We start from the raw sequence: 25294 nt of genomic DNA, 5'->3' as shown, positions 1-25294 counted from the left end.
TTAAACAGAAACTCTGGCTTAAAGAAAAAAAGAAAAGAGAGGAAGGGAGGGAGGGAGGAGAAAAGAAAGAAAGAAAGAAAGAAAGAAAGAAAGAAAGAAAATGAAAAAGAGCAGCTCCAAGTTTATAAATTTATAAAACATGCCCAAGTTTCAGCATGTCAAATCTTCTGAAATATGAGCTAATCTCCAGCATCCGTCCCTTCCCTCTCAGACTAACAGTGCCCAATCTTCCCCTGAGCCATACCTCCATTTTCAGTCATGTGTCTGAAGAGGGTGGACCCTACCTACAGCTATTACAGGGGGCTTAAGCTCACCAACATACTCCCCCCTCCCCTACCTCCCTGTGATAAGCTCAGGAATGAGAGAAATTGAACGCAGGGTTATATGCGGGAGCTTCTGGAGGTGACCTCTCTTCCCTTGAACATCATAATATGGGAATGTGATATGTGGAACTGTTACTGCCTAAGGGAAAAGCCTGGAGCTGCCAAAAGTCCACTGCATATAGCCTGTGGAGGCTGCCAGCCCTGAAAAAGGCAGAACACTGTGAGCCAGAGAGAAACTGTAATTTTGTTGACACATTTTAAGCCACCATATCAAGCTTTACCTGAAGCCAGACCATATATTTGAACTTTTCAGTTATATAAACCAAAGATTCCAATTACTGATTAGACAAGTGGCTTGGACTTTCAATGACTTACAACCAAGGAATTCTCAACTATAATAGCCCAAGGCATTTGATATACCAAAGCCTGAGCTGGGTTTTTTTGTCAGTTTGTTTTTTACCCAAATTTGAAGAATTAATTCTCATGAAAAATGTTGAATGGAAGAAAAATAACAAAGAATGTTTCTAAGACTTAAAAGAATTTTAATACATTCTAAGATTAAATCACAAATAGCATAGCAGGAGGTGGTCTGGTGGATCATCTACTCCTACTACCTTCTTTTATAGGGATGTTCAATGAATTTGTACACAATGAGCGAATGAATGAGCAGATGAATGAATGAATAAATGAATGGGGTACCTTAAGTCAAGACAAGTTAAAATTCCTGGATTAAACTGTTCCATGGGATAATTATGTACTGCAGTCACTTTCAGCTGGGAGTTGTTTATACTAAAAGAGGTTGGATTTATTGTTGTTGTTGTTGGATGCACAAGTAAATGGCAGAGCCTGGGAAACCTGATTCCAAATCCAATCTCCCCTGTTCTCCACTAGGGAATGCCTCAAATCCTCTCACAAAAACAGAAAAACACAAAGTTCTTTGATATGACCAGTGTAGTTTTAAAAACTAGGATACACTACTGGGGTTCATTTTCAGGCCAACTGTTTACAATCTGAAGTGATTTTTTACACATACAGCATTAGATTCACAGACTAGCCCACAAAACAGAATGAAACACAACCCAACAAACACCTTTTCAACCTTAAAACACCTACTAGAACTCAACTAAGTTCTAAATCCTTGGAAACCATGAGGCTATGAAAAGTAGAACAACAGAAAAAAAAAAAAAAATCAGCAAGAAAATCTACTTGCTCATCTCCTCCCCCATGCCCGGGCTACAGAACCACTCCAAAGGGAAATTAAGATGAGCGTGAAAAAGCTGTCATTGACTGTCTCCTGTCTGTATACCTCCCTTTGGGCACTCTTCTACTTCTTGATGCCCCTTTTTTCCAGGTGCGCAGATGCCCTCATCTTAATAATGGCTGCCACCACTCACTGAGTATTTACTATGAGTCAGACACTGAGCTAATAAACTCAGGAAGATTTAATGATTTGTCTACAGTCATGTGACAAAGCCAAGATGGAACCCCAGTATGGCCTTTCAACGTTAGACTGCACTGGCTCCTCCTCTCTGAGCTGAGTTCTCTCTGTAGGAAGAATCAGCCTTTCCTTACCTATCACCAGTCTAAAGAGCATCAGGCTGAAAATTGCCTGTCTTCCTTCCCCTCAAACCCAAACAGTCATCCCTTTATTACAGCTAATCTCCTTTAGGTAACAAAGAAGGAAAGCAGCCTGTAGTAACTCAGGGTAACTTTTAATCTTTCCAGATATGGTACATATTATTTTAGTTCATCTCCAACTGGCAGAATTTTAGGCAGCTGATAAAAGCAGGAAACTAAAAAACAAAAACAAAAACAAAACAAACAAGCAAAAAACACATTGAAGCAGCAAAAGAGTATATATTTGGACAGGGTAGGATGATGGGGACTATCTTAGAGTTTGCCTTCAAAATCAGTGCCTCTAGGACAAACAATATTTTTCACAGTCTCTTGGCTTTTACATTTTAATCCACATCTTAAAAAAAAACAAAAAACAAAAAACAGTACATAATTGGCATTCAGTAAATTCTTGCTGCCTTTATTTGCTATGTGATGAAACCAAAGGCCAGAACACATGATATGAAGTCATATAACAAACAAATGGCAGCCTAGGGAATAGAAACCTCAGAAACTCCTAACTCCCAGGCCAGTACACCATCTTTTAGCTACCTATAACCAAAAACTGTCCATTCATCTTTCTTTTCAGTTTAAGGTCTGCCTGAATGGAAATACAACGATTAAATATAGATATAAGCCCATAGTAATTTGGCCAACCAAAACGTCCTTGTTAAATAAAACCAACTCCCATCTGAAAATAGCCTCTAGAAAGAATTATTTCATAAAATAATTTAACTCATGTATTTTACAGTAACAGAAAAGAAAATTCACACTTTAGTGAGAGATTATGTTATTCCCTACCTCTCCCCCCAAAAGTCAGCAGCTAAATCTCAGCTTTAGTTGTGCTATCTAACATTTTTAAGAAATTGGCTTTTCAACAAGCATCAGAATTCTAAAAACTCCTGGATGTAATGGGTCTGCCCTCAGTGCCATCCAAAGTGCAATCAGGGAACAATAGGGGTCAATATACCTCTTATCAAGGGTTCACCTTCTACTTTGATACCACCCATTCTTGGAGGGGAATTCAGAAGGTCAAACTGCTATCAAAAAAAGCACATAAACAGATAGACTAAATGAAGCTAATGAAGAGACCATAACTAAACACTCCTGGGGAAGACAATTAGCAGGCCTCCTTCAGAAACACACATTCATAGAAACTTTTTCAAAAACACAAAAGACAATGTTGTGAACCTCTAAAACTAAAACAAGTAGTATTAAGTTTAAGGAAATTGCCCTCCAGGTAAATAGAAAAACAAAATTCTCCCCAGCAAGACTAAAAAGTGAAATGAACTTAGTGGAAAACTATGGGCCCAAAGCAATTGTTGACCAAATAGTAGAAACCAGTTTATGAAAATCATAACTGAATCTTAAAGTCTACCATTCTGCTAATTAGATACAGACATTTATGTCTGTTTTATAACTGTCCAGTATTTATTCATGTACCAAAATTAAAATAAAATTATTTTAATAAAAGCAAAACCACCCATGAAAGGTTTTTTTCTTAACATGTTTATATCTTAATCAATAGTTAGAGCAGCAAAAACATACCAGAAAGGAAAAGAATCTATTTATTTTTTCTACAACTTTTCATATTTAGGGAGGGTTCCCTAAATAGGAAAATATCTACTATCTGCCAGGTTCAAAAAAGATGGACAAATAGTGGAAGTCTGTGAAAAATACTTTCATTTCCTAAAACATATATAGTACAATAAGTTACTCATTACCCCTAGGAAAAATAACTGGTTACTTCAAGGCTCTTTACCTTTTGTCATTCTTATTCCCCTTCCCTTAAATACCTGTTATTTATGTGAATCTGCCTTCTACTCATTTGTCGAATAATTATTCACAGTTGGAGTTACCAGCCTTTAAAATTACAACACTATTGGAACTATTCAATAATGAAAATAATAGGATTTTTGGTTAACTGCTTTTTAATACATAGAGCTTAAAAAATAAAAAAAAAAAAGAACCTGTATTTTCCTACTGTACTCTTAGAAATATCCAAACATGCTTGTATTTTTTTTTTTTTTATAAGCTTGCTACCACTACCTGGTTGTACTAAACTTCAGAAAATGTAGAAAATTCCAAAAAGCTGCCTACAAACCAAATGGCATCCCAGCTTGGCAGGCTGAGGGCCTCATTTTGGCTTCTCTCACTCCCTCTAGCGTTTGCAAAGCTCATCTGTCTGACTATCCAGTTACCTCACTGAGCAAGAGCTCGGCTAAGTCCTGCCCATCTATGACATCACCCCCTTCTTCAACCACTGCGAGGTGAAGCTTTAACTTCAGACTTGGAGGTGGGCTGTGTGCAGTAAACTGGAATGCTCTCCCTCGCTCACTCCTCAGTGTAAGAGTGATCCGAAGCAGGACAAGCTCTGCCTGCAGCTGCTGTTGGCTTTGTGTGGACTGAACGCGGAGCTTGGGAGAGGGGGAGGGTTGTTACTCCAGTTCACAGTAAGTGGAATTACAGCTATAGCGGCAGTATATATGGGATTGCTTTTTCTCGTCTTCCTGGTAAGTGTTTCCCATGTTCTTCCTTAAGATTGTCCCAGAAAGTTTGCTTGGTTTTTACTCTATAGACAGAAATGACTTGGTACCATGAGGCATCAAAACATGAACGCTTGCTCTGTCACGAGTAAGAGCAATTTATGTGTGTGCGAGCCAGCGGGGGTAAAATTTGACTCTATAGCCAAATGCAAGAAGTTTCTTAAAACCTTCTTTCACTAAAAAGTAATAGGTAGTGGCTATTTTCTGCTACGTAGAGTTGTGATTTGAAAAGAGCCTTATGGAAAACCTTAAGTTGGAAAGTTAAATGTTAAATACTGAAGAATACAAGGCAGATTTCTTCAGAGAAAGGAAAGCGAAAGGTCTTGCTAACTTGGTGTGTACTGTATGTGTGGTATGATCACCAATTGCTGTTTTTACAACTGTGAAAGAAAATCAATAATCCCTCAGCCCATGAGTACGCAGTACATGAAAAGCATACATCTTGCTCACAGCTAGCCGAGCTACTCCGGGAGACTTCTGTGCCTCTGTAAGGATTAACAGCTGCACCTAGATTTTAAAGCCTGCTCTGCTATCCTGCCAGAGCTGCTTCAAGCATTTCAAGCTTGCAAATCTCAACTAGTGAATTCAGCTCAGAGGAGGGGGAGACTTTCTTCCCAACCATACCTCTCTCCCACCCCCAGGAGAACGCCAAAATGCACTGCTTGGGCAAATGCAGTATGTGACTAGCATAGTAATTGGCATAGCCTACTCAGAAAAACTAACAAAGCTCAGCGCGGAAGCTATGCCTGATGTATGCAGTGAGTTCGGGGTGGCAGGGGGGGAAAATGAGTCCAGTCCTCATCAAGTGGGATGTGCAGAGTATCCATTCAGTTGCAACTTACAATAAGAAAATTTTATATTGAAAGAAATGATTTTATACAGCAGAGCTTCCAAAAGTAATTAAATGTATCTTCTCAAAAAAAATTTTTTTTCAATGAATTAGGTCTGAAACAAAATGGTTGCATAGAGGTAAAAAGTGCAACAGGCCTATATTTTTCAACATCGGGGGTAGATATCTATCTGTCTATCAAAATTAAAAAGGGAAAAGAAAGCCTTGATATTTGCCACTTTTAGAATCAGATTCTCAAATGCTTTTGACAAATAGCTAATTTAAATTTTCTTGAATCTGCTCTAAAATGCACATAAATGTTATTTTATTAGCAACAAACAGCATGAGTAAAGCCACTTGAAAGGTGCATCATCTGTAGCAGTGGCTTTCATTTATCCCAAGCAGTATATGAATATCCTGACTAGCATAAGACATAAAGAATAAATTTGTCTCTTCTGAGATAACCATTTATACCTGCCCCAAAGTGACAGATGATTGATACTCATCTCTTTTGAAATGAGTAAAGAATTAATCTTTTAAAAGTACCAAATATTATTATCACCATTACTGCCAATATTAATAATAATATATGGGTTGAGTAAAGAATTAATCTTTTAAAAGTACCAAATATTATTATCACCATTACTACCAATATTAATAATAATATATGGGTTTTAAACCCAAAGAAGATTAAATCAGAGATATGCTACTTAGTTTGCAAATATGTGTGTGTACACACCATATACACACCTAGTTACACAAACACATATATTTATTAGCCTGAAATAAAAAAACAGGGTTACAAAAATGTAATTGTATGTATTTATATAGGAAAATCACATCCAATTTTTTTTAATAGAGCGCTGCCAAATCACATCAAATCCAGGAATCAGCAAAGATATTATCAAATAAACATAATGAATTCGTTAATATTGTTCTTGTACAGTACTAACCATCAGCTATTAATTGAGCTTTTCATTTCTCTGCCCCCCCCTTTAAATCAATGATGATTAGGTTCAAAATGCCCAACTAAATACTTCCTAAACATTAACATTTGTGAAATACATAATTGAACAGCAAATAAAGTTTTTACAAAAAAGAAAAACAGTAAGAAATTTTGTCATAACTGAATGTGGCAGCAAAATAGAAGGTATGTTTCTTTCGCGTTCAAGTGTTAATTAAGGAACCTCCAATTCTATCAAAACTTTTTCAGAGATAAATGAAGCGGTGTGAAATAAATTTGGTTGAAATCTTGTGGCTGTCAGACTTTGTTAGCAAGCTATTAATTATCTTTACCCCAGTTTCTTCTCTAGACTATATTGCCCAATCAAATAGAAACTCCAATTATGTTCAGCATCTCCTGCCTAGGGACACCAGACCCTAATGAACACTCAGTGTCTCCAGATGAAAAATACAATTATCAGCTTTAAACATGCAAGTGCACTGCAGAGAAATTTGTCTGTGCTTTTCTTGGCCACACACCCCAAGGCTCCCTCCTCTTTCTGGATTATTTTGAACAATTTTAAACCCTACAAAAATCAGTAGCTGAGAATTTATGTTATATATATAACATAATATATATATATATATATTATATGACTGTTTCTTCTTTCTGCTTTTTATTTTTGATATGTCAACTTTATACCAACACTAAATTAAATCTGGTCACTTAAAGAAAAATTTCAGTGTATCTTAACTTTTCCCCCCTTTATTAAGGTGGGTGGGCTACATACAAAGAATGTGATTAATGACAAGATTCAGAGCTAACTTAAAAATTCTGATTAAACCACCTTAAGTATTTTTGTTCAATCAGTTTCTTAATAGCATTATAAATAATTGTTAAAGTCCCATGAAGACCACCATAAATGAAGTCAATGAGGGAAATAAGATTCAGTAATTTTTCAAAGAGTGTAATTTCTTCCCTCCTTTTCCTTTCATTCCCCTAACCCCCCACCTCTTGCCCTACCCCCCACCTTTTGCCCTAGAGGCCTTCACTGCTCTTCTCAACGGGAGGCTTTGTTGTAATTAAACCAGAGAAAAACTGGCCGGCAGCAGCCAACATCTGACTTGCGGCTTCTGAAAGCAATGTTCTAGTAGAGTGTACCACCCCCCAGTGGGCAAAAACTCTACAGTAAATCTCTCAGCAATATTAATTCTCGAAACTACGTTTTTCTCTTCAGAGCATAAAAAGGACTGTTTCTTGACTTCTAGCATTCCACCATTTCAAAACTTATCATACATCAACAAACCGATTACCAAGGAGATGATTTGTAAATGTCTTCTGAAAAAAGCCTTCTTCCTTTTAAGAACCAAAATAGGGAATATACATTTCAGGAAGCATTTTCCAGTTTCAGACTGCAAATCAACATCACTAAATTTGGTAAAACATCACACTAAAAAAGAGTTTTGAAAGCCATGTTTCTGTTGCATAGAAGAGCAGGTTTTAGGACTTCGATGTGACTGTTGACAAGAACTGCAGAGAAAACAGATTTTAAGTCACAAAGGAATGAAATACAATTTCACCAGCAGCTTAAGTTCATTTGTTTTGCATATGCATTATCTTTTTCCTAGACCCAAAATTAAGTGTCAGGAAAGTATAAAAAGCTCTCTCCAGGTATTAGTCTCCTTAAATGAGAGGAGAGAGAAATTGCTCTCACTTGATGAGACAATGACAGCTTTTGTTCTTTATTCTTTCAGTTTTCATGTGCACAAGTTACCGTGGCAACTTTGAAAAGAAAACCCACAGACCACATTTGGTTAAATACCATTTTTAAAGTGTGCCTCTGGACTGTGGATTGATCAGTTTATGTGTTGTTGATTTTCTTCCTCTTCATATGCTTTACATCAATATTACCCTACTCTGAAATGAAAAAACAAAGTGTTTTATAATTTGGGATGGTCTCACTGACCAGCACAGTGCTTGGCACACAGTAGACACAAAAATTTGTTGTATTCGTGTATGGAAACTTGAATATTAGAAATTTAAAGCATATCAACCAGATTGTATTCACAAACACTGAAAAAGGAACTTTAAAGTTTGCAATGGGAAAATGCTGGTGATTTTTAAAAATATATGTTTAACTGCAATTGCTCAAAGGTCAACATAAACTTAAAGCTTGTTCCCTGCTCTAAGTCCTCTACTGCTTTACGATACTCTAAATGTCTCATTCATTCATACAAGTCTTGGTTCTCTAATTCATTTAGTATGGCTTTAAATATCACAAAAGGAAGAAGCATCCACTGTGATGAAAGATAACCTCCTAGTTTGCCTTTTTGTTTAAGGATGCTCGATTTAATTTTAAAAGCCAGTATAAATGGAGAATTGGATTCATTTATCACAAATCTGTTGAGAGAAAAGAAACAGTAACATAAAAGGAGAAAGTAAAAATCCTTTGCTTTGGAACTTTTATCCCCTATTTTGCATAAATAAAACACAGCCTTCTTCAGGCTAGAAAATAGTCTGGATAAAACCAAGTATGAGAAGGCATATTTGCTTCTCTGCCGCTCAGCAAACCCTTCAGACTTCATGACTCTCAAGAGGGGAGTTAGAGGTCCTTCTGCTTGCCTGGCATTAAACAAAAGAATTGGAACTTTCCTGAAATCTGATGATCGTGGAAAATTTAACTACCAGACAGGCTGCTTAGAAAGCATTTTGCTGTCACTATCAACTAACCTGATGTACTCCAGTTTTTCAGTTTGACCGTATATGTAGCTTATTTTAAATACCAGTTGTCATTAAAAGACTTAGCATTCATAGGTTGATCATTTTGTTGTGCTTTCTAGCAGCAGTTTACCCCTTCATAAATAAACTACTTTCTAAAACGTAAATTTTGATTATATAAATACCAATTTAACTACAAATATTCACAGACTTGGATAAATCTGATTAAGCATCTGTTCTCTTCATTCTCAAGGTTTTATTCAAAATAATAATGCAATTAACTTGGATTAAAAGTTCTACTTTTAGATTTGATATTTTTTAATACATAATGGTATCATGTGAAGCAAATCATTAATACGACTCTACGAAAATCTCAAAACTCTGTACTCAATTTAAGATTTTTTAAAAATAAGTAATGATTTCAAATCGAAATCAATTTAAATCAAAGGCAGCAAATAAAGGATTTAGGAAGTTAGTGCATATTATCAATATATAATCTTAATCTAAGTGATCAAAACATGAAAATACATTCTCATTTCAAAAATCCCCACCTCTAAAATACTGTAGTAACAGAAATCATATAAACATGCAGATTGCCTCAAATCCTTGACTGTATGTAAATGCCAGTTTTCTATTCGATAAAACTTCTTAAATTATATTAGTTTTCCTAAAATATCTAAAAATGATAGCATCCTTATGTATTTAATACTTTCTTAGGTGTATTATGGAACTAAATTGGAGGCTTTTAACAGACGATGATTACATTATAAATGCATACTTGTTTAACTCCACAATTTTTGTTTATAAAAAAAAAAACTGACAAGAAAGATCCCTATTAAAAATCTGATTTATCAGTGAAGTGATTATGTTGTTCCTTTTGCCACAGTTTTAAATTCTATCTACTTAGTAATGATTCCATTAATAAACGGTTTAAAACATTCCTTTAGGTAACTAGGGTCCATTTATGTTTTTTTCCCAAGGTACCCTATTAATAATATTTTTCTAAAAGATCAATTCCTTTTCATTCAGAAGTAATGGCCTCTTTTCAAGCCTGTGCAGACATAAAGGCTTCTGAAGTCGATGCTGTGGAAACCTGGCCACAGTGTCCATACCAGTAGGGCTCATTTTTCTTTTTATCATTCACAATCAGCTACCACATCTCTGTGTGCATGAATATGTAGAACTAGCTCAGAAAAGGGGAAGTGTAAGAATGGGGGGCAGGATCACATATTTTAGATAGTTTATTAGAGCCTGTAATATGCAAAACAAAACAGCTGTCTAGCACTGTAGTATCAAATATAAAAAGGAAGGAAAAGATATAAAACACAATCAAACATGAACTGTTTTGAGCTTAAAGAAAGGGAGTAGGAATTTTGAGGGAATCTTTATTTCTCAGAGTATCCTCTCCAAAGAAACCTGCTTGATAATTTTGCCTTTTGTTTTAATGTAATTTGGGGAAAAGAGAATAACATTTTCCAAGAATTTAATGAGATTTTAGGCTGTTAATCCCACAATATTACCACTATTGTATTAATGACAATGTGAGTTTGCATATCAAACAGAGCAAAAGCAGTTTTACAGATGTAAAACAAGAAAAATAAACAAATTAGTTGTCTTTTCACACCAATTTAAAATTTTTTTTCCATTCTCTCTGGATTAAAAACATAAAAATCAATACATATTCTTAGAGCTTGATTTCATAAAATGTTTATAGTTCAGACACAAACTCTATCACTAGTTATCATTATGATCATCATCTTGGACATACTCTAGGCTGACCTGACTTGGGGAACAGTCAACAGTTTTTAAATTCTCATTCATCAGATTCATCTCCTCAAATGTAAAGTGTGTTCTGGAGTATGACAAATGCCTGACTATTGGTAACATTTTAAGCATGTTCTCACCAGTGATTTTTATCATAGTTTTTAATTAGTTCCTAATGCAGTTTAACAAAAGTCATTGTTTCCTTAGTTTAAATTAACCACATTATTTTAAATGTTGAATAATTTTCAAGCTTAGAAAATATTTAAAGCAGATACTTTTTAAAATAACTGTTATTATAATTTCAACAGCTTGATTTTTCATTTTCACATTCCACGAAAGAAACAGTTTTCAAGAAAATACACTGTTGAAATTCAACAATAATGAGCAAAGCCCTAAATGTATCAGAATAAAACCTCACTTTAAACAATAAATCATTTAAACTTCCCTCTGTGGGCATTTTGCAAGATCCACTAGAGACTACTTTATCCATCTGCTAACTGCTATTTTTGCTTCAAGTTGCTTAAATAATAAATTAAATGGATCTGTATTTTTTTTTTAAAGTTTCCTTCTGTTAATGCATTCTATGATAGTGTTGATATTTGGTAGCAAGCTAAAAGACAATGAATTTTAAATAGAACCAGAAACAAATTTTGGCCTTGTTTAACATTCACTTCAGTAGTACTTGAATTCTGGAACAGATGCTATCCTTGTTGGACGCTAGGTAATTACTGGGGGAGAAGCAAATTAGATCTACTGTAGTCCTTAATTTCAGGGTCAAATATTTCCATGATACCCTAATGCTCTCTACATGTACAGAAAGCCCCTGAGTGGGTCACCCTGCATAACAGATATTGATGCTACCCTCTTCCCCACGACTACCCCCCCCAAAAATCTTCATGGATATTAGGTAATGGGCAAAACAGTCATCATTAAAATCACTGTTGGGGGGTGAAGCCTTAATTCTTCTTTCAGAAATGAAGAATATACTTACTGGAAATTGGTGTGTTCTGTTTGAACCTAGAAAGAGCAAAACCATGTCAGGTTTTGATATGCTTTCCAAATGGTCATTATAAGGTGATAGATTGACATAGGGCCCTTTCTATTTCAAACACAGATTAAAACATAAGAAAATTAAAATTGTTTTCTCCTGAAAAACTAAAAATTACTTGAACATCTATGCAAGCTTTTGGCCAAGAACAGCCGAGTAACTAGAGTTTCAAGATCATCAACTAGTCCTCAGAAATACCTTTAAGGAAGGAAGGTGATGACATTCACATTCTACAATTGGGAAAATTGAGGCCCACAGGAAGATTTAAACAAGGCACGGAGCAAATCAAAAGAAAAAATTCCAAAGCAAACTCTTTTCAAGTCTTTATATTGTAGACTGTATGACTTTGTAAAACCATGTTCAGAAATCTCTTAAAAGTTACCATGGCATTTGTCAAAAATCCTTGTTACATATTTGCTCACTTCTTTGGCATATACTTGTTTTCTTCTTTTCAAACATTTAATCATTTTATATCTAAGATTTAAAAATGAACTTCTAAAAATTGGCCTGAATTCAAAAGCCATGGAAGGCAATTACTGGTTCTTGAATGAAGCTTTCCTTCTGTGTTTAATTTAAAGTGACATTAACAGTCAGTTAACAGTAGAAATTATCTGTTTGGTGACAATCTCAGCTTTAGTTCCTACTTTATTTATATAGTAAAATTGGGAAGTAACAAACAACTTTTCACCAACTACTATGTTGAAAGATGTGTTGCTTAAAAGATAAACTGAAGTTAAATTTCTAGGAAATCTCTTTATCATGTTAAAGTTCATTATTAATAGTTCATTAAAACCTTTTGCTTTCACAGGAGATGCTCAGATCCAGTATATTTTAAGGAAATGTAAAGGAAATCTAGTATGCTTCCTTTTTTTTTCCTATGAAGAATATTTGAATTAAATTTTACCTCTTAAAAAAGAATACCTATTCTTCTATAACGTGACTGCACCAGATATTCTGAGAAAGCAGCAAGAAGCAAAAGCTGGAAATAGCTATTTCACAGCAGGTAATCATACCTCAGGATATAGCTACTGTACAAAGTTTATACTTGGATAATCCTGGATAGGAATAAAGGTGGGGGGTAACTGACTGAAAAACCTATTACTATACAGGCCTTAGCATCATGAATGGCTTTCTTCATGAGGATCTGAAGTTACTATCTCTGACCACATTGCACAGAAGAGCCAATAAGAATTTTAAAGAGAGCAATTTCTACTAAGGGAATTAAGCTACACAAAAGGAACCTTCACACAGAAACTCTATCAGAAAAAAAAAAAAAAAAAGTGCATAGGAAGCCATGTGTTCTACATAGTAACAGGAAGCTGAATTGTTTCTGGTCCCTACTTTAATGAGCTTGCCCACCATGCTGAACTGCAGCTGGAATGTTCATTGACAACAGCGAGCCTGATCTGGAGGTGTGTGCGGCATAGGATTACTTGAACAAACAGTGAAGAACATTTCCAAGGACTGAACAAGAGTTTATAAGTCCCAGCCCCTCACCAGGAAAATAATATATGCGCATTGGATTTTCACTAACGCAAAATTTATTCACATCATTCAATAAGGTAGGAAAAATATTAAAGTGTTTTATTTTCATGCCTGAAATTACAAAGGCTAATTAATACATAAAAGTGGTGAAGACATCTGTTGCACAACAGATTAGTCTAAATCTGTAACTCTCTAGCCATGGAGAAAAGTTTAACCATATTCTAGATTAGAACCTGAAGAATGATAAATGCATTGTGAAACATATTATAAGATAGACCATAATAAAAAGTCTGCATAAGGCCATTAAGTCATATAGCATGAAACATAATAAAAAAAATGGGAACAAAAGAAAGAACTAGTTTAATATGAAATGGAATTTTCCACTTAGGTTAGCTGGATATATTACTGTGTGTTCTTTCCTTCCTTAAAATAGATGAAAAAGATTCCTTCTGATTTCCTTGTTAGAAATATCTGTGTAAGAGTATTTAATATTAATAATCAAAGAAAAATACTAACATCCATAATCAAAACAAATTAATGACTTTACTAGGATTCAGAATCTTAAGAGGTATCTATTAACTCACTATTCCTAAATACTAAGAGAATACATTTCTACACCTGTACAGTCTACCTAAGAAACAGACATCAAATTTTGATTTTTAAAAACAGTAATATTATTTAAATACAGCAAATCATATTCCTATGTGTCAATTCATTATGAATATTAAGAAAAAATTAGAAAATTGATTAGCTTGGTCAGTGATTGGCTATAGAATTGATATCAAACATTATAAAAATGCTCAATAAAACTTTTGTTATATTTAACATTTCAAAATCATGCGGATTTGGGACATGATACTCTTTAATTTAATACTACAAACATTTACGGTAAAAAGATTATGTGATCATGTTCACTGTTAGCTTGCAATAAACTCAACACATGCAAAAAAAAAGAATACATTAAAAGTGCATTTATACACATTTTAGTTTCTACATCTATTTTTGAATACTATTTAAGTATCCTCACCTAATTGTTTTCTGTCTTTTCTTTTCACTCCATTTTAGGGCTCTGACGCTACCGTGTACAAAGACCTCAACACTGCTGACCATGATCAGCCCAGCCTGGAGCATATTCCTCATTGGGACTAAAATTGGGCTGTTCCTTCAGGTGGCACCTCTATCAGTTATGGCTAAATCCTGCCCATCCGTGTGCCGCTGTGACGCAGGTTTCATTTACTGTAATGATCGCTTTCTGACATCCATTCCGACAGGAATACCAGAGGATGCTACAACTCTCTACCTTCAGAACAACCAAATAAATAACGCTGGAATTCCTTCAGATTTGAAAAACTTGCTGAAAGTAGAAAGAATATACCTTTACCACAACAGTTTAGATGAATTTCCTACCAACCTACCAAAGTATGTAAAAGAGTTACATTTGCAAGAAAATAACATAAGGACTATCACTTATGATTCGCTTTCCAAAATTCCCTATCTGGAAGAATTACATTTAGATGATAACTCAGTGTCTGCTGTTAGCATTGAAGAGGGGGCTTTCCGAGACAGCAACTATCTCCGACTGCTTTTCCTGTCCCGTAATCACCTTAGCACAATCCCCTGGGGTTTGCCCAGGACTATAGAAGAATTACGCTTGGATGATAATCGCATATCCACTATTTCATCACCATCTCTTCAAGGTCTTACTAGCCTCAAACGCCTGGTTTTGGATGGAAACCTGTTGAACAACCATGGTTTAGGTGATAAAGTTTTCTTCAACCTAGTCAACTTAACAGAACTGTCCCTGGTACGGAATTCCCTGACTGCTGCACCAGTAAACCTTCCAGGCACAAACCTGAGGAAGCTTTATCTTCAAGATAATCATATCAATCGGGTGCCCCCAAATGCTTTTTCTTATCTAAGGCAGCTGTATCGACTTGATATGTCCAATAACAACCTAAGTAATTTACCTCAGGGTATCTTTGATGATTTAGACAATATAACCCAACTGATTCTTCGCAACAATCCCTGGTATTGTGGGTGCAAGATGAAATGGGTACGTGACTGGCTACAGTCACTACCTATGAAAGTCAATGTGCGTGGGCTTATGTGTCAAGCCCCAGAAAAAGTGCGGGGGATGGCTATTAAGGACCTTAATGCAGAACTGTTTGATTGTAAGGACAGTGCAGTTGTAAGCACCATTCAGATAACCACTGCAATACCCAACACAGTATATCCTGCTCAAGGACAATGGCCAGCTCCAGTGACCAAACAACCAGACATTAAGAACCCCAAGCTCACTAAAGATCAGCGAACCACAGGGAGTCCAGCAAGAAAAACAATTATAATTACTGTGAAATCCGTCACCTCCGACACAATTCATATCTCTTGGAAACTTGTCCTACCTATGACTGCTTTAAGACTCAGTTGGCTCAAACTGGGTCATAGCCCAGCATCTGGATCTATAACAGAAACGATCGTAACAGGGGAACGCAATGAATACTTAGTCACAGCCCTGGAGCCTGATTCGCCCTATCGAGTTTGCATGGTTCCCATGGAAACCAGTAACCTCTACCTATTTGATGACACCCGTGTTTGTATTGAGACTGAAACTGCACCCCTTCGAATGTACAACCCTACAACGACCCTTAATCGAGAGCAAGAGAAAGAACCTTACAAAAATCCAAATTTACCATTGGCTGCCATCATTGGTGGGGCTGTGGCCCTGGTGACCATCGCCCTTCTTGCTTTAGTGTGCTGGTATGTTCATAGGAATGGATCACTTTTCTCAAGGAACTGTGCGTACAGCAAAGGGAGGAGAAGAAAGGATGACTATGCGGAAGCTGGCACTAAGAAGGACAACTCCATCCTGGAAATCAGGGAGACTTCCTTTCAGATGTTACCGATAAGCAATGAACCAATCTCAAAGGAGGAATTTGTAATACACACCATATTTCCTCCTAATGGAATGAATCTGTACAAAAACAATCACAGTGAAAGCAGTAGTAACCGAAGCTACAGAGACAGTGGTATTCCAGACTCAGACCACTCACACTCATGATGCTGGAGGCCTTGTAGCAGACTGTGTTTCGGTTTTTTTAAAAACTTAAGGGAGGTGATGGTAGGAACCCTGTTCTACTGCAAAACACTGGAAACAAGAGACTGAAAAAAGCAATGTACTGTACATTTGCCATATAATTTATATTTAAGAACTTTTTATTAAAAGTTTCAAATTTCAGGTTACTGCTGCGATTGATGTAGTGGAGATGCCTGAACACAATTCTATATTTTAGTATTTTTTAGTAATTTGTACTGTATTTTCCTTGCAAATATTGAAGTTATAAACCATTTACTTTGTGTTCTACTGAGTAAGATGACTTGTTGACTGTGAAAGTGAATTTTCTTGCTGTGTTGAACAATCAGGACTGAGTTCACATAAGATCCTTGTAGTATAAGCACAGGCCATTTTTCACTTTGGTATTAATAAAATGTAAAAAAAAAAAACCTGGCTGGATGAGAAAAATTAAAGTTCAAAAAATAGTTATGAAGTAATGTCAAACTATTCAATTTGTATTATCCCAGTGGTATTCAATAAATTAAAATATTTGTGAAGTAATGGGCAATATCAAACTTGCTGCATATCTCCATTTTTACTCTAAGCAAATTAGATATCCTTAAGAGAGTAAGCATTATCTTCTGAACTGAATACATCAGCTGGCATAAAGGAGTGTGAAGTCTGTTATTAAAACCACTGTTAACAAAGCTTTGAGAATAAAGGACTTCACAAAATCAATAATGTGAGCACGCTTCTAAGTTAGGGGGAAAATTTGTACTTAGGAAACATGAAAACTTAGACTTCATAGTATAATAAACACAAACACCAGAATTGCATTTTGGTTTTGCCTATACCATCCTGATTTTTGAGAAGTGAATTCTAAGACATAATTATTAATGTTTATAATGTTTTTATCATAAATGACTTCAAAAAAGAAACACTTATACATATTTAAAAGGTAGTATAACCATAAGCAATTCCCCTCCAAAATGCAGAGAAAGTAGTACTTTAAATGAGGAAGAATTTAAAAGAAAAATAAATACTAGAAATCAAATTTAGATCTGATTTATGTGAAATGTTTTAACACTGTACATAAAAGTTCAATTTACTTTCACAATGATCAAGAATACTGCCCATTACTGTCACAGTTTTCCACATATTACATAATGAACTTGTAACATTTCTTTCTAGCTTCCTACTGAATTGTGAGCTATTACTTGTTTAAAAACCACATCATTCTTCTGTTGCCATGATTTTTTTTTTTTCCAACAAAAAAACCAAAGTGCATTGTACGCCCTTTGGCCAGTCTTGTATGTGCCTTGATCCAACGCTACATGTATTCAGCTTTTAAAATTCGACAAATTTTTCATACTTCCTTAAATATGAAAAATTATGGTCTTATTGCTGAATAAAACAAGAAAAAGTACAAAATAATCGTGCTTGCTTTTTCGGGATTATGTTACTATCACTGAAGTAGCAAATTGCCCAGCACATTATTCCTAAGCACCCCCATGTATTTTTCTAGGCATAAAAATAAACGTTGGCTACAAATAAAAAAAAAAATAGCAATATCTTGAGCTTGTGTATCATTTTACTTTAAAGAGTTCAGTGTTCCATGCACAAACTAATTTCCTAGAAGTGTTTTAGAATTCTGTTTTGTTTATTCACGCCAAAGATGGAAAACTTCAGAAGTGGTGCTGTGATCTTTCTGTCTTTTCTATGCTGCTACCATTGTCCTGACTAATACTTTTTAAGGTGATCTTTGAAAAACTAGTATTTTTAAAAATAGCTTTTTGGTAGTGTGAGTTGGCATTAGAGGTTTTAGAATCCCAGATCTACCACTTACTAGGTATGTACTTAAAAACAACTTAGTTTCCTTATCTATAAAAAGCGGGGGTGGGGGGGTGTTGCTGTTTATTAGTTCCACCTGAACAAAGGGCTGTGGTGAGGATGAAATGACATTCATGGAAACCGCACAATATTCAACCCAATTTAAGTTACTACTTAGTTACTACTAAGTTACTACTGCAGTTACTTAAGATATTACTACTTAACAGAAATTAAGTTCAGTTAAGAAAAGTTTGCCATGTGTTTCCAGAGGTTGGACAGATGTTTCTGCTTCTACTGGTCTACTAACAGATATCTCCAGCTGCCTGTGAAACCTCATTTTTTCATTATTCATTTGCCATCCTCATATATTTCCCAATACCTCTTTTGACTTCCTACTATAAGGAATGTTTTCCAGCTAACTTAGCAAGAAGTTATGTGATTAACATTAATTATAGGGAACATTTTGTGAAGAAAGCTTGATTTTGCTTCTAGAGGTTTTGAGCAGTTCAGCTACAAAGCTGCCAGAAGTCAGGGAAAGGGCTGGATGGTTCCATAAAATTGCTATAAACCTATGAGTTTATAAAAAGCCAAGAGTCAAGAGATTATATTGATTGTTTTCCAGTTAGTACATCTTTCATGAGCACAGAAAATTTTAGGTATCTTCTAATACATGTATTATAATTATCTTACCTGGGACAAATCCGAAATGGTTTTATATCAGCAAACAGAGACACCACTGACAGGGTAAAAGTTTATTATTTCCCTAGGCTTGTTAGAAATCCAAATACATATCTTTTCCATAAAATAATAAAATATAAATAACTACCTTAAAGGGTACTAATTATAAAATATATCTGTATGTATCCCAAACTAAATGGTTACAATTTTTACTGATCAAGTACTAACAAAATTGTAGGACAAAAAAAAAAAAAATCCCACCCAAATATACAACTTAGAGATTTAAAAAGAGTACAATTCAAGAAGCTACCAAAGAGTGAATGTATACATATATATAATACACACACAAACATACACGCATACATATATTGGGGGGAAAAATTGCTCCCTTGCTGAATGTTTGACAAAAATCAAAAAATCGTTTTTGGATGCAATCTCTTGTGTAACTGCCTTAAATCACTGTACTTACATTCTCATTCCCTATTAAAAACAATACTGTGCTCCATCTTTCAGCAAGGCCGATTTATTAAAAGTATTCCCCTGTGCCAAAAGAACTAGTAAAAAACAAAAACAAAAACAAAAAGCCTCTGCTTTACTAACTACAGTTTCTGAGTGAAGCATATTTTATAGCTACATGCCAACATGACAGTTTTCCTGAGGAATCCAGAGACCCACATGCTTTAAAGCACCTGAAGCGTGGGTGTTAAAGAAACCAATCCACCACTGAATTTACTTTAATATTAACTCATCTACTGCTGAAAACAGTAATGGCATTTAAAATTCTAGTTTCTTTCTCATACTTAGCATGATTAGCAAATCTTAATTTAGCATAGTCTTGGAATTAAAACTACTATATTTTATGCTTTTAGACTTTTGGTTAAATTAGCAAAACATAACTCATGCTTATCAATCACTTTCTGAAGAACTTCAAATTTCTTTACATATAATCTTGAATACAAATGGTGTCTACATTATAAATAAATGAAGCATTGACTTCAAGAAGTATGCTGTCTATAGGATGTAAGGGATAAACATAAGATCTAATGAAAGTTTGCTACAACTGTGGTATAAAAGAAATAGCTAGATATATTTGGATGGGTCAAAGAAGACCTCATGAAGGAGGTAAAATGAAGGATAAGAAAATATTTAAAAAGAAACTAGATTAACTGGCCATGGAGAAAATGGAGAAAAAAGTGATGGAGATAGGAAAACAGAGGCAATGTTTCTCAATGCTGGCTTTGGTCACAATCCCTTGGGGAGGCTTTTATAAAAATAACCAGGCCTTAATGCAGACCTACTAAACTTAAATCTCCCAGATTGAAGTTGGGTATTTAAACTCTTATTTAATTCCAAAGGTGATTCTGATGCAATTGGGGACACCTGATTTTGGAGGTATCTGGGGGAAGGCCACCAGGCCTGCTGAACATACAGGGCCCATAAAGGAGGTAAGGCCGGAAAAGCTCTTTTATGTCAGGTTATATAGTGTGTTGAATTCCCAGCTGAGAAAGTCTGGATGATAAGCTTTGGTGATCGTTTCTGAACAGGCGTATAAATAATCAGTACTTTAGGGACATCTTGTAGAAATAAGGAATAGTGAATGAAGGATGAATGAGGAAAAATATGAGAACAAGAAGATAAGTTCGAAGGACATGCATTACTGCAGGCAAGAGGAAACAAGGGCCTAAACAGTAGAATGGGGCTTTAAAAACAAAAGCGTAATTCAAAGATACACAAAAGGTAGAATTCCTAGAAACTGGGAACTGAGCAAAGAATAAGAATTGAAGGTGATGATTTTGGGCCCAGGTAAGTAGAATGCTCGTGAGACACTTAATGATGAAAAATACTAGAAAAGCAAATCTCAGAGTATTTTGTAATCTATGCATCGTACAGATTTATATCGACTAATTATAAACTGTGCCTTCTTTAACCTTTCAAGTGACCCAATTTGGATCCAGTTTAGATGATAAACTGTAAGTGCCTTAGGTTTTAAAATACTTGTATGTTATCCTTCTGGAATGCTATTGCAAAGTGGGAAATGAGGGTCTGGGGAGAGATCCTCAGTGTATCTAACAGATTATTATTAAAGCTGAGAGGGTGTAAGACAGCAGCAACAGAAGTAAGCAGAGGGAGGGAGAAGAGATGAGCCACAGGAACAATGTTTTGTGAGGACAGAAGAGGGAGAGAAGCAAAAGAAAGAAACAAACAAAAACAAACAAACAAAAAAGGAAGGCACAAAGGAAGAAAATCATCATGAGAAGAAAATTATAAAATTAAGGAAGTACAAATATTTAAAAAAAAAAAAAAAAGGAGGATGTCAAAAGGTAGTCTGGAATGTAAATTTGGAAGAGAACACTATTTAAAATGGAAAAGGAGGGACGCCTGGGTGGCTCAGTGGGTTAAGCCTCTGCCTTTGGCTCGGGTCATGATCCCAGAGTCCTGGGATAGAGCCCCACATCAGGCTCTCTGCTCAATGGGGAGCCTGCTTTCTCCTCTCTCTCTCTCCCTGCCTCTCTGCCTACTTGTAGATCTCTGTCTGTCAAATAAATGAATAAAATCTTAAAAAAAAAAAAAAATGGAAAAGGAGGGGACTGCCAGGGATTCTGAAGCAGTGTCCCCAGAGAATTAAGAGTCTCTGGGATGCTGACAGGATAATGGGAGATAAAGAAAACAGACATGATGACTAATACTACTCTTTAAGAAGTTTGGAGGGTGAAGGAATCAAGAGAGATAAGAAGGAAGTGAGTACCAGGAGAGATACTGACGGACCTCAGAATAAGATGGGGTACAGAGATAGGAACAGAAAATGAGGACAGGGAGAGCATTCAGTAAGAGAAAATGAGATGCAGGGGAGATGTGATCCAAGTCTTGGCTGTGAATCTAAGACGACTTAAGTAAAGGTGTGACTGAGAAGCTGAAGTTTTGGAAGAGTCCCCAGCAAGAAGTACAAAGTCACCCAGGGAGATGGAAAGGGTAGGTGTGAGGGTAAGGTTCATAAGACAGGTCCTAAGGAAGATGAGGAAATGTCCCAGGGAAGAAGACAAGGAAGATGGTGATGAGATCAGGTGATACAGATATAAGGACTTAAAAAGAAAGGTTTTTGAATAATGGTGACTGAAATATAGTCAGGAAGTGATCTTTCAGGGACAGAGGAAAAATTTTTAAAGCTCCCTTCCTATATTTCATACTCCTCCCCTACACCAAAGTTTCATCAAGTAGTGACAGTAAGAGATGGAACAGGTGACTGGAAGGTATCATCCTCAGGAAAAAGATGTCAATTAGTTCAAGGTCATGGGAAGAATGCTAAGAAAAATGTCAGTTACATGGGAAATTAGAATCCAAAAGAAAAAGACCACAATGGGCCGAGAAGAAGCAGTTAGGAAACAGGCCTGAAAGGAGTTCAAACTTCTAGGTGAAAAGACACACAAAACAGAAAAATAGAGAAGAGGAGGTCACTGTACTTAGGACTCCAACAAATAAATGATCACAGTGAAAAGGATGTTGGCCATGAGAGGATAGTGGAGACTCCTGTTGTAAATAGTATAGGCATTCTGAACAGATCAAAAAAAAAAAGAACTAGAATAATAACCAAATTAACCTTGTTCTAGTCTTTGATCAAAACAGAGTAAAATCTCACTTTATCTCAAAGGATATACTGAAGAAGTATTTCCTAGTTTTATCAGTCTTTCCCACAAGTATCATAGGATTCCAGGTGAACAGGTAAGCAAAGCACATTACGGACCCCTCCCCCACTTCCTAGCCCCCATCTCATTTTTATATTATTTGGATGAAATGAGATTAGAAATGAACTTTAGGGCTGACTTGAACTTTTTTTTTCCTTTTTTAAGAGGCTTCAAAAGGAAGCATGCAGCCACAGGGGTGTGGAAGTTGGGGATAATGGGATTTTACAGACTGATTGTGTGCACACATAAAAGCAGTGCTGCTTTTTCAAGGCCAGCTGGCTGGGGCAGGGTGGGGGTGGAGGGCAGTCTAGGAAATTACTACCCAAAGTAATTACCCTTCTGAATATACATCACATCTCTGATAACTGTGACATTACAAAGCTGGGGCTAGTTTATATCACTGTTCCATTAGAAAGCAAGGAATCACTGCTGGAATTCCACATTTTAATTTCCTAGATATGAATACCAATGTTAATAAAAAGGGGTGAAGTGAAGACTAAGTAAAACAAAAATCTAACAAAATTATCTTTTAAAAATATGTTCTATAAACATTAGCAGCCTTACATGTACTGTGGGATTAATTAATGTCTGCTCACCGGCTGCTGCTGTAGACACCACCCTTTATTGAGGCCTCTGTCAAGCACAGGGCTAAGTATTTTATATAAATTTAACCTCATTTAATTCACACAATAACTTTACAGAGAGGAATTACTATCTGCATTTCTCAGATGCATAAACTAAGGCTTCGAAAGGTCATAGAGATATTTTATTCATTCATCATTAACAATGATTTATTGAGTACCCACTCAATAACTGTGTTTGGGGCTAGGTATACAGCACTGAACCGAAAAGATACGGAGATTATATTTGGAGGAGGTAGGGGCTCAGATGCTAACCGAAAACCAAATGAATTAAAGCGAAAAGCTGTGACAGATGCCAGGGAAGAGAAAAATATGGTGCTCAAGGGAGCAAAACAGGAGACCCTGTTTAGATTGGGTGGTAAAGAAAAGCCTAACACTTTAGGAATAGAGTGTAAGCTATTTGAAAAGTAAAGAGTTCTGAGCACAGGAGAGGGGATGTGTTCAAGCTCCAAGTAGGGTCAACTTAGTGAGTTTAAGGACTGAAAAAATGTCAGGGAGCTCAAGCTCAGTGAGCAAGACGCAAGTGAGTTCAGAGAGGCAGGCCCAGATCAGAGTATACAAGGTCTTGCTGGCCAAAGCCAAGGTAAGGAATCTAGACTTTATTTTAGTGAAAGAAAGCTACTGGAGGTTTTTAACAGGGTAGGAGTGGGGGAGAAGGAGGAGGAGAAAGATGTTTGGTGATTATATATACTATCAGATTCAGTCACAGTAAGGTCACTAGCCATTATATGGAGAATGAGTAATATGGAACAGGATGACAGTGAGGACCAGAAGTGAAAAGACACCAAATATATTTTGAACAGTAATGGAATTCTTCTAAGAGTTATATAGTTAGTAAGTAGTGGAGCAAGGATTCTGTCTGATCCTGAAGCATAGACTCTTAACCATTCTCTTTAAATAGTAAGCAGAAACATTCCTTAATAACAAAACAAAACAAAACAAAGGAAAAATGGAGTTGGTCCCACCCACCCCCACCCTTTGTTTTTTTTTTTTTTTTTTTACTTCCTTTTACAGAGATAGCAACTAGAAGACATTTTTAGGATTAAATCTCAAAACATCTTCATGGGGCAAATGTGAGCAAGGCTTATAGACTTCTGCCCCACACTGCTAAATGATAACTTCTGGAGGTCATTAGTCAATAGCTATAAGCTACCCTGAGAATAACGCCTGTCTTTCTTGCACCTTTCAGTAACTTTAAACTCATTGTTGGCAGACAAATTTTAATGTTTGAGTTCACTACAACACTCCTCATGATTCCTTTATGTCTTCTAAGAGCCAGAATGGAAGTACTAGATCACCTATTTGCCATGCTGGGTGATGAATTTGAGAACTATAACCCATGAGTACTACTGCTTAGCCTACAATGGCAAAAATATGTCAAGATTATTTAATGGTTTCCAATAAGGTTTTCAATAATTATTTGAAACTAATCTTTGAATTATTAGAATTCAGCATATACTTAACAGACATATATTAATACAGACAAGGTATTAGAGGATCTACATTTAATTCCATGTTCATAGAATCTTAGAGCTAGCTAGAATAGATTTCATGAACTTTGGTGATATGTACGAACAAATTAAAAAATTAATCCCCTCATTGTTTTAAAACAATGCAAATTAAAAAACAAAAGTTTGTAGTTGAACTACTGGCTTATAGCTTTTAAAAACTCCACAATGGAAAAACATGTAGCTACTTTGTGAGTCACAATATACTGCTTACTACTGTATTACACATGACTCGCAGCATTCACTGAGAGTTAAATATTCCCTTTATTGTTGCTATTATCTTCTAATATGCCAGATACTTTTACTTATGTGTTATTATTCCTGTCTCCCATTAAAATACAAACTCCATGAAGGCAAGGAACTTTTTTCTCCTGCTGTTTCACCTAAATCCCTCCAACCTATAGAACAATTCTTGACACCTAGCGACACTCCAAAAAAAAAAAAATTGTTAAATGAACAAAAGAAAAGATGAGTGAGCTTCAAAGCATTGTACCACTAAGCATCATCTGAGACAACCTTTGTGAAAGCTCTTCATAAACTGTAAACCATTTTATGAATGTGGAGTATTATCACCATCATCATCATCATCATATCTCATGTAGAGCAGTTACTAAGCACTTTTTACTCCCCAATTC

At 35.7% G+C, this 25294-nt stretch overlaps 2 protein-coding genes across 4 annotated transcripts in view; one reads left to right on the top strand and one right to left on the bottom strand.

The window, feature by feature from the left end:
• The window catches only part of MACROD2 (mono-ADP ribosylhydrolase 2), a 1971347-nt gene that overhangs the window by 1639999 nt on the left and 306054 nt on the right, over window positions 1-25294 (bottom strand). The gene's annotated exons all lie outside the window — the stretch shown is intronic.
• On the top strand, window positions 4233-17893 carry FLRT3 (fibronectin leucine rich transmembrane protein 3). Of its 3 annotated transcripts, none has more exons than XM_044263473.1 (3): window positions 4233-4450; window positions 12594-12788; window positions 14336-17893. In XM_044263473.1, exon 3 carries the CDS (start codon window positions 14379-14381, stop codon window positions 16326-16328), a length of 1950 nt encoding a protein of 649 aa, XP_044119408.1. In that variant the 5' UTR covers window positions 4233-4450; window positions 12594-12788; window positions 14336-14378; the 3' UTR covers window positions 16329-17893. The 3 variants fall into 3 exon arrangements, with proteins under 3 accessions (XP_044119408.1, XP_044119407.1, XP_044119409.1); XM_044263472.1 differs by having other exon boundaries at window positions 12594-13347; XM_044263474.1 differs by lacking the exon at window positions 12594-12788.

Source organism: Neovison vison, chromosome 8 (genome assembly GCF_020171115.1).
Source record: "Neovison vison isolate M4711 chromosome 8, ASM_NN_V1, whole genome shotgun sequence".
Classification (NCBI taxonomy): domain Eukaryota; kingdom Metazoa; phylum Chordata; class Mammalia; order Carnivora; family Mustelidae; genus Neogale; species Neogale vison.
The sequence above is the reverse complement of the archived record's forward strand: the minus strand, read 5'-3'. Positions and strand labels throughout refer to the sequence as shown.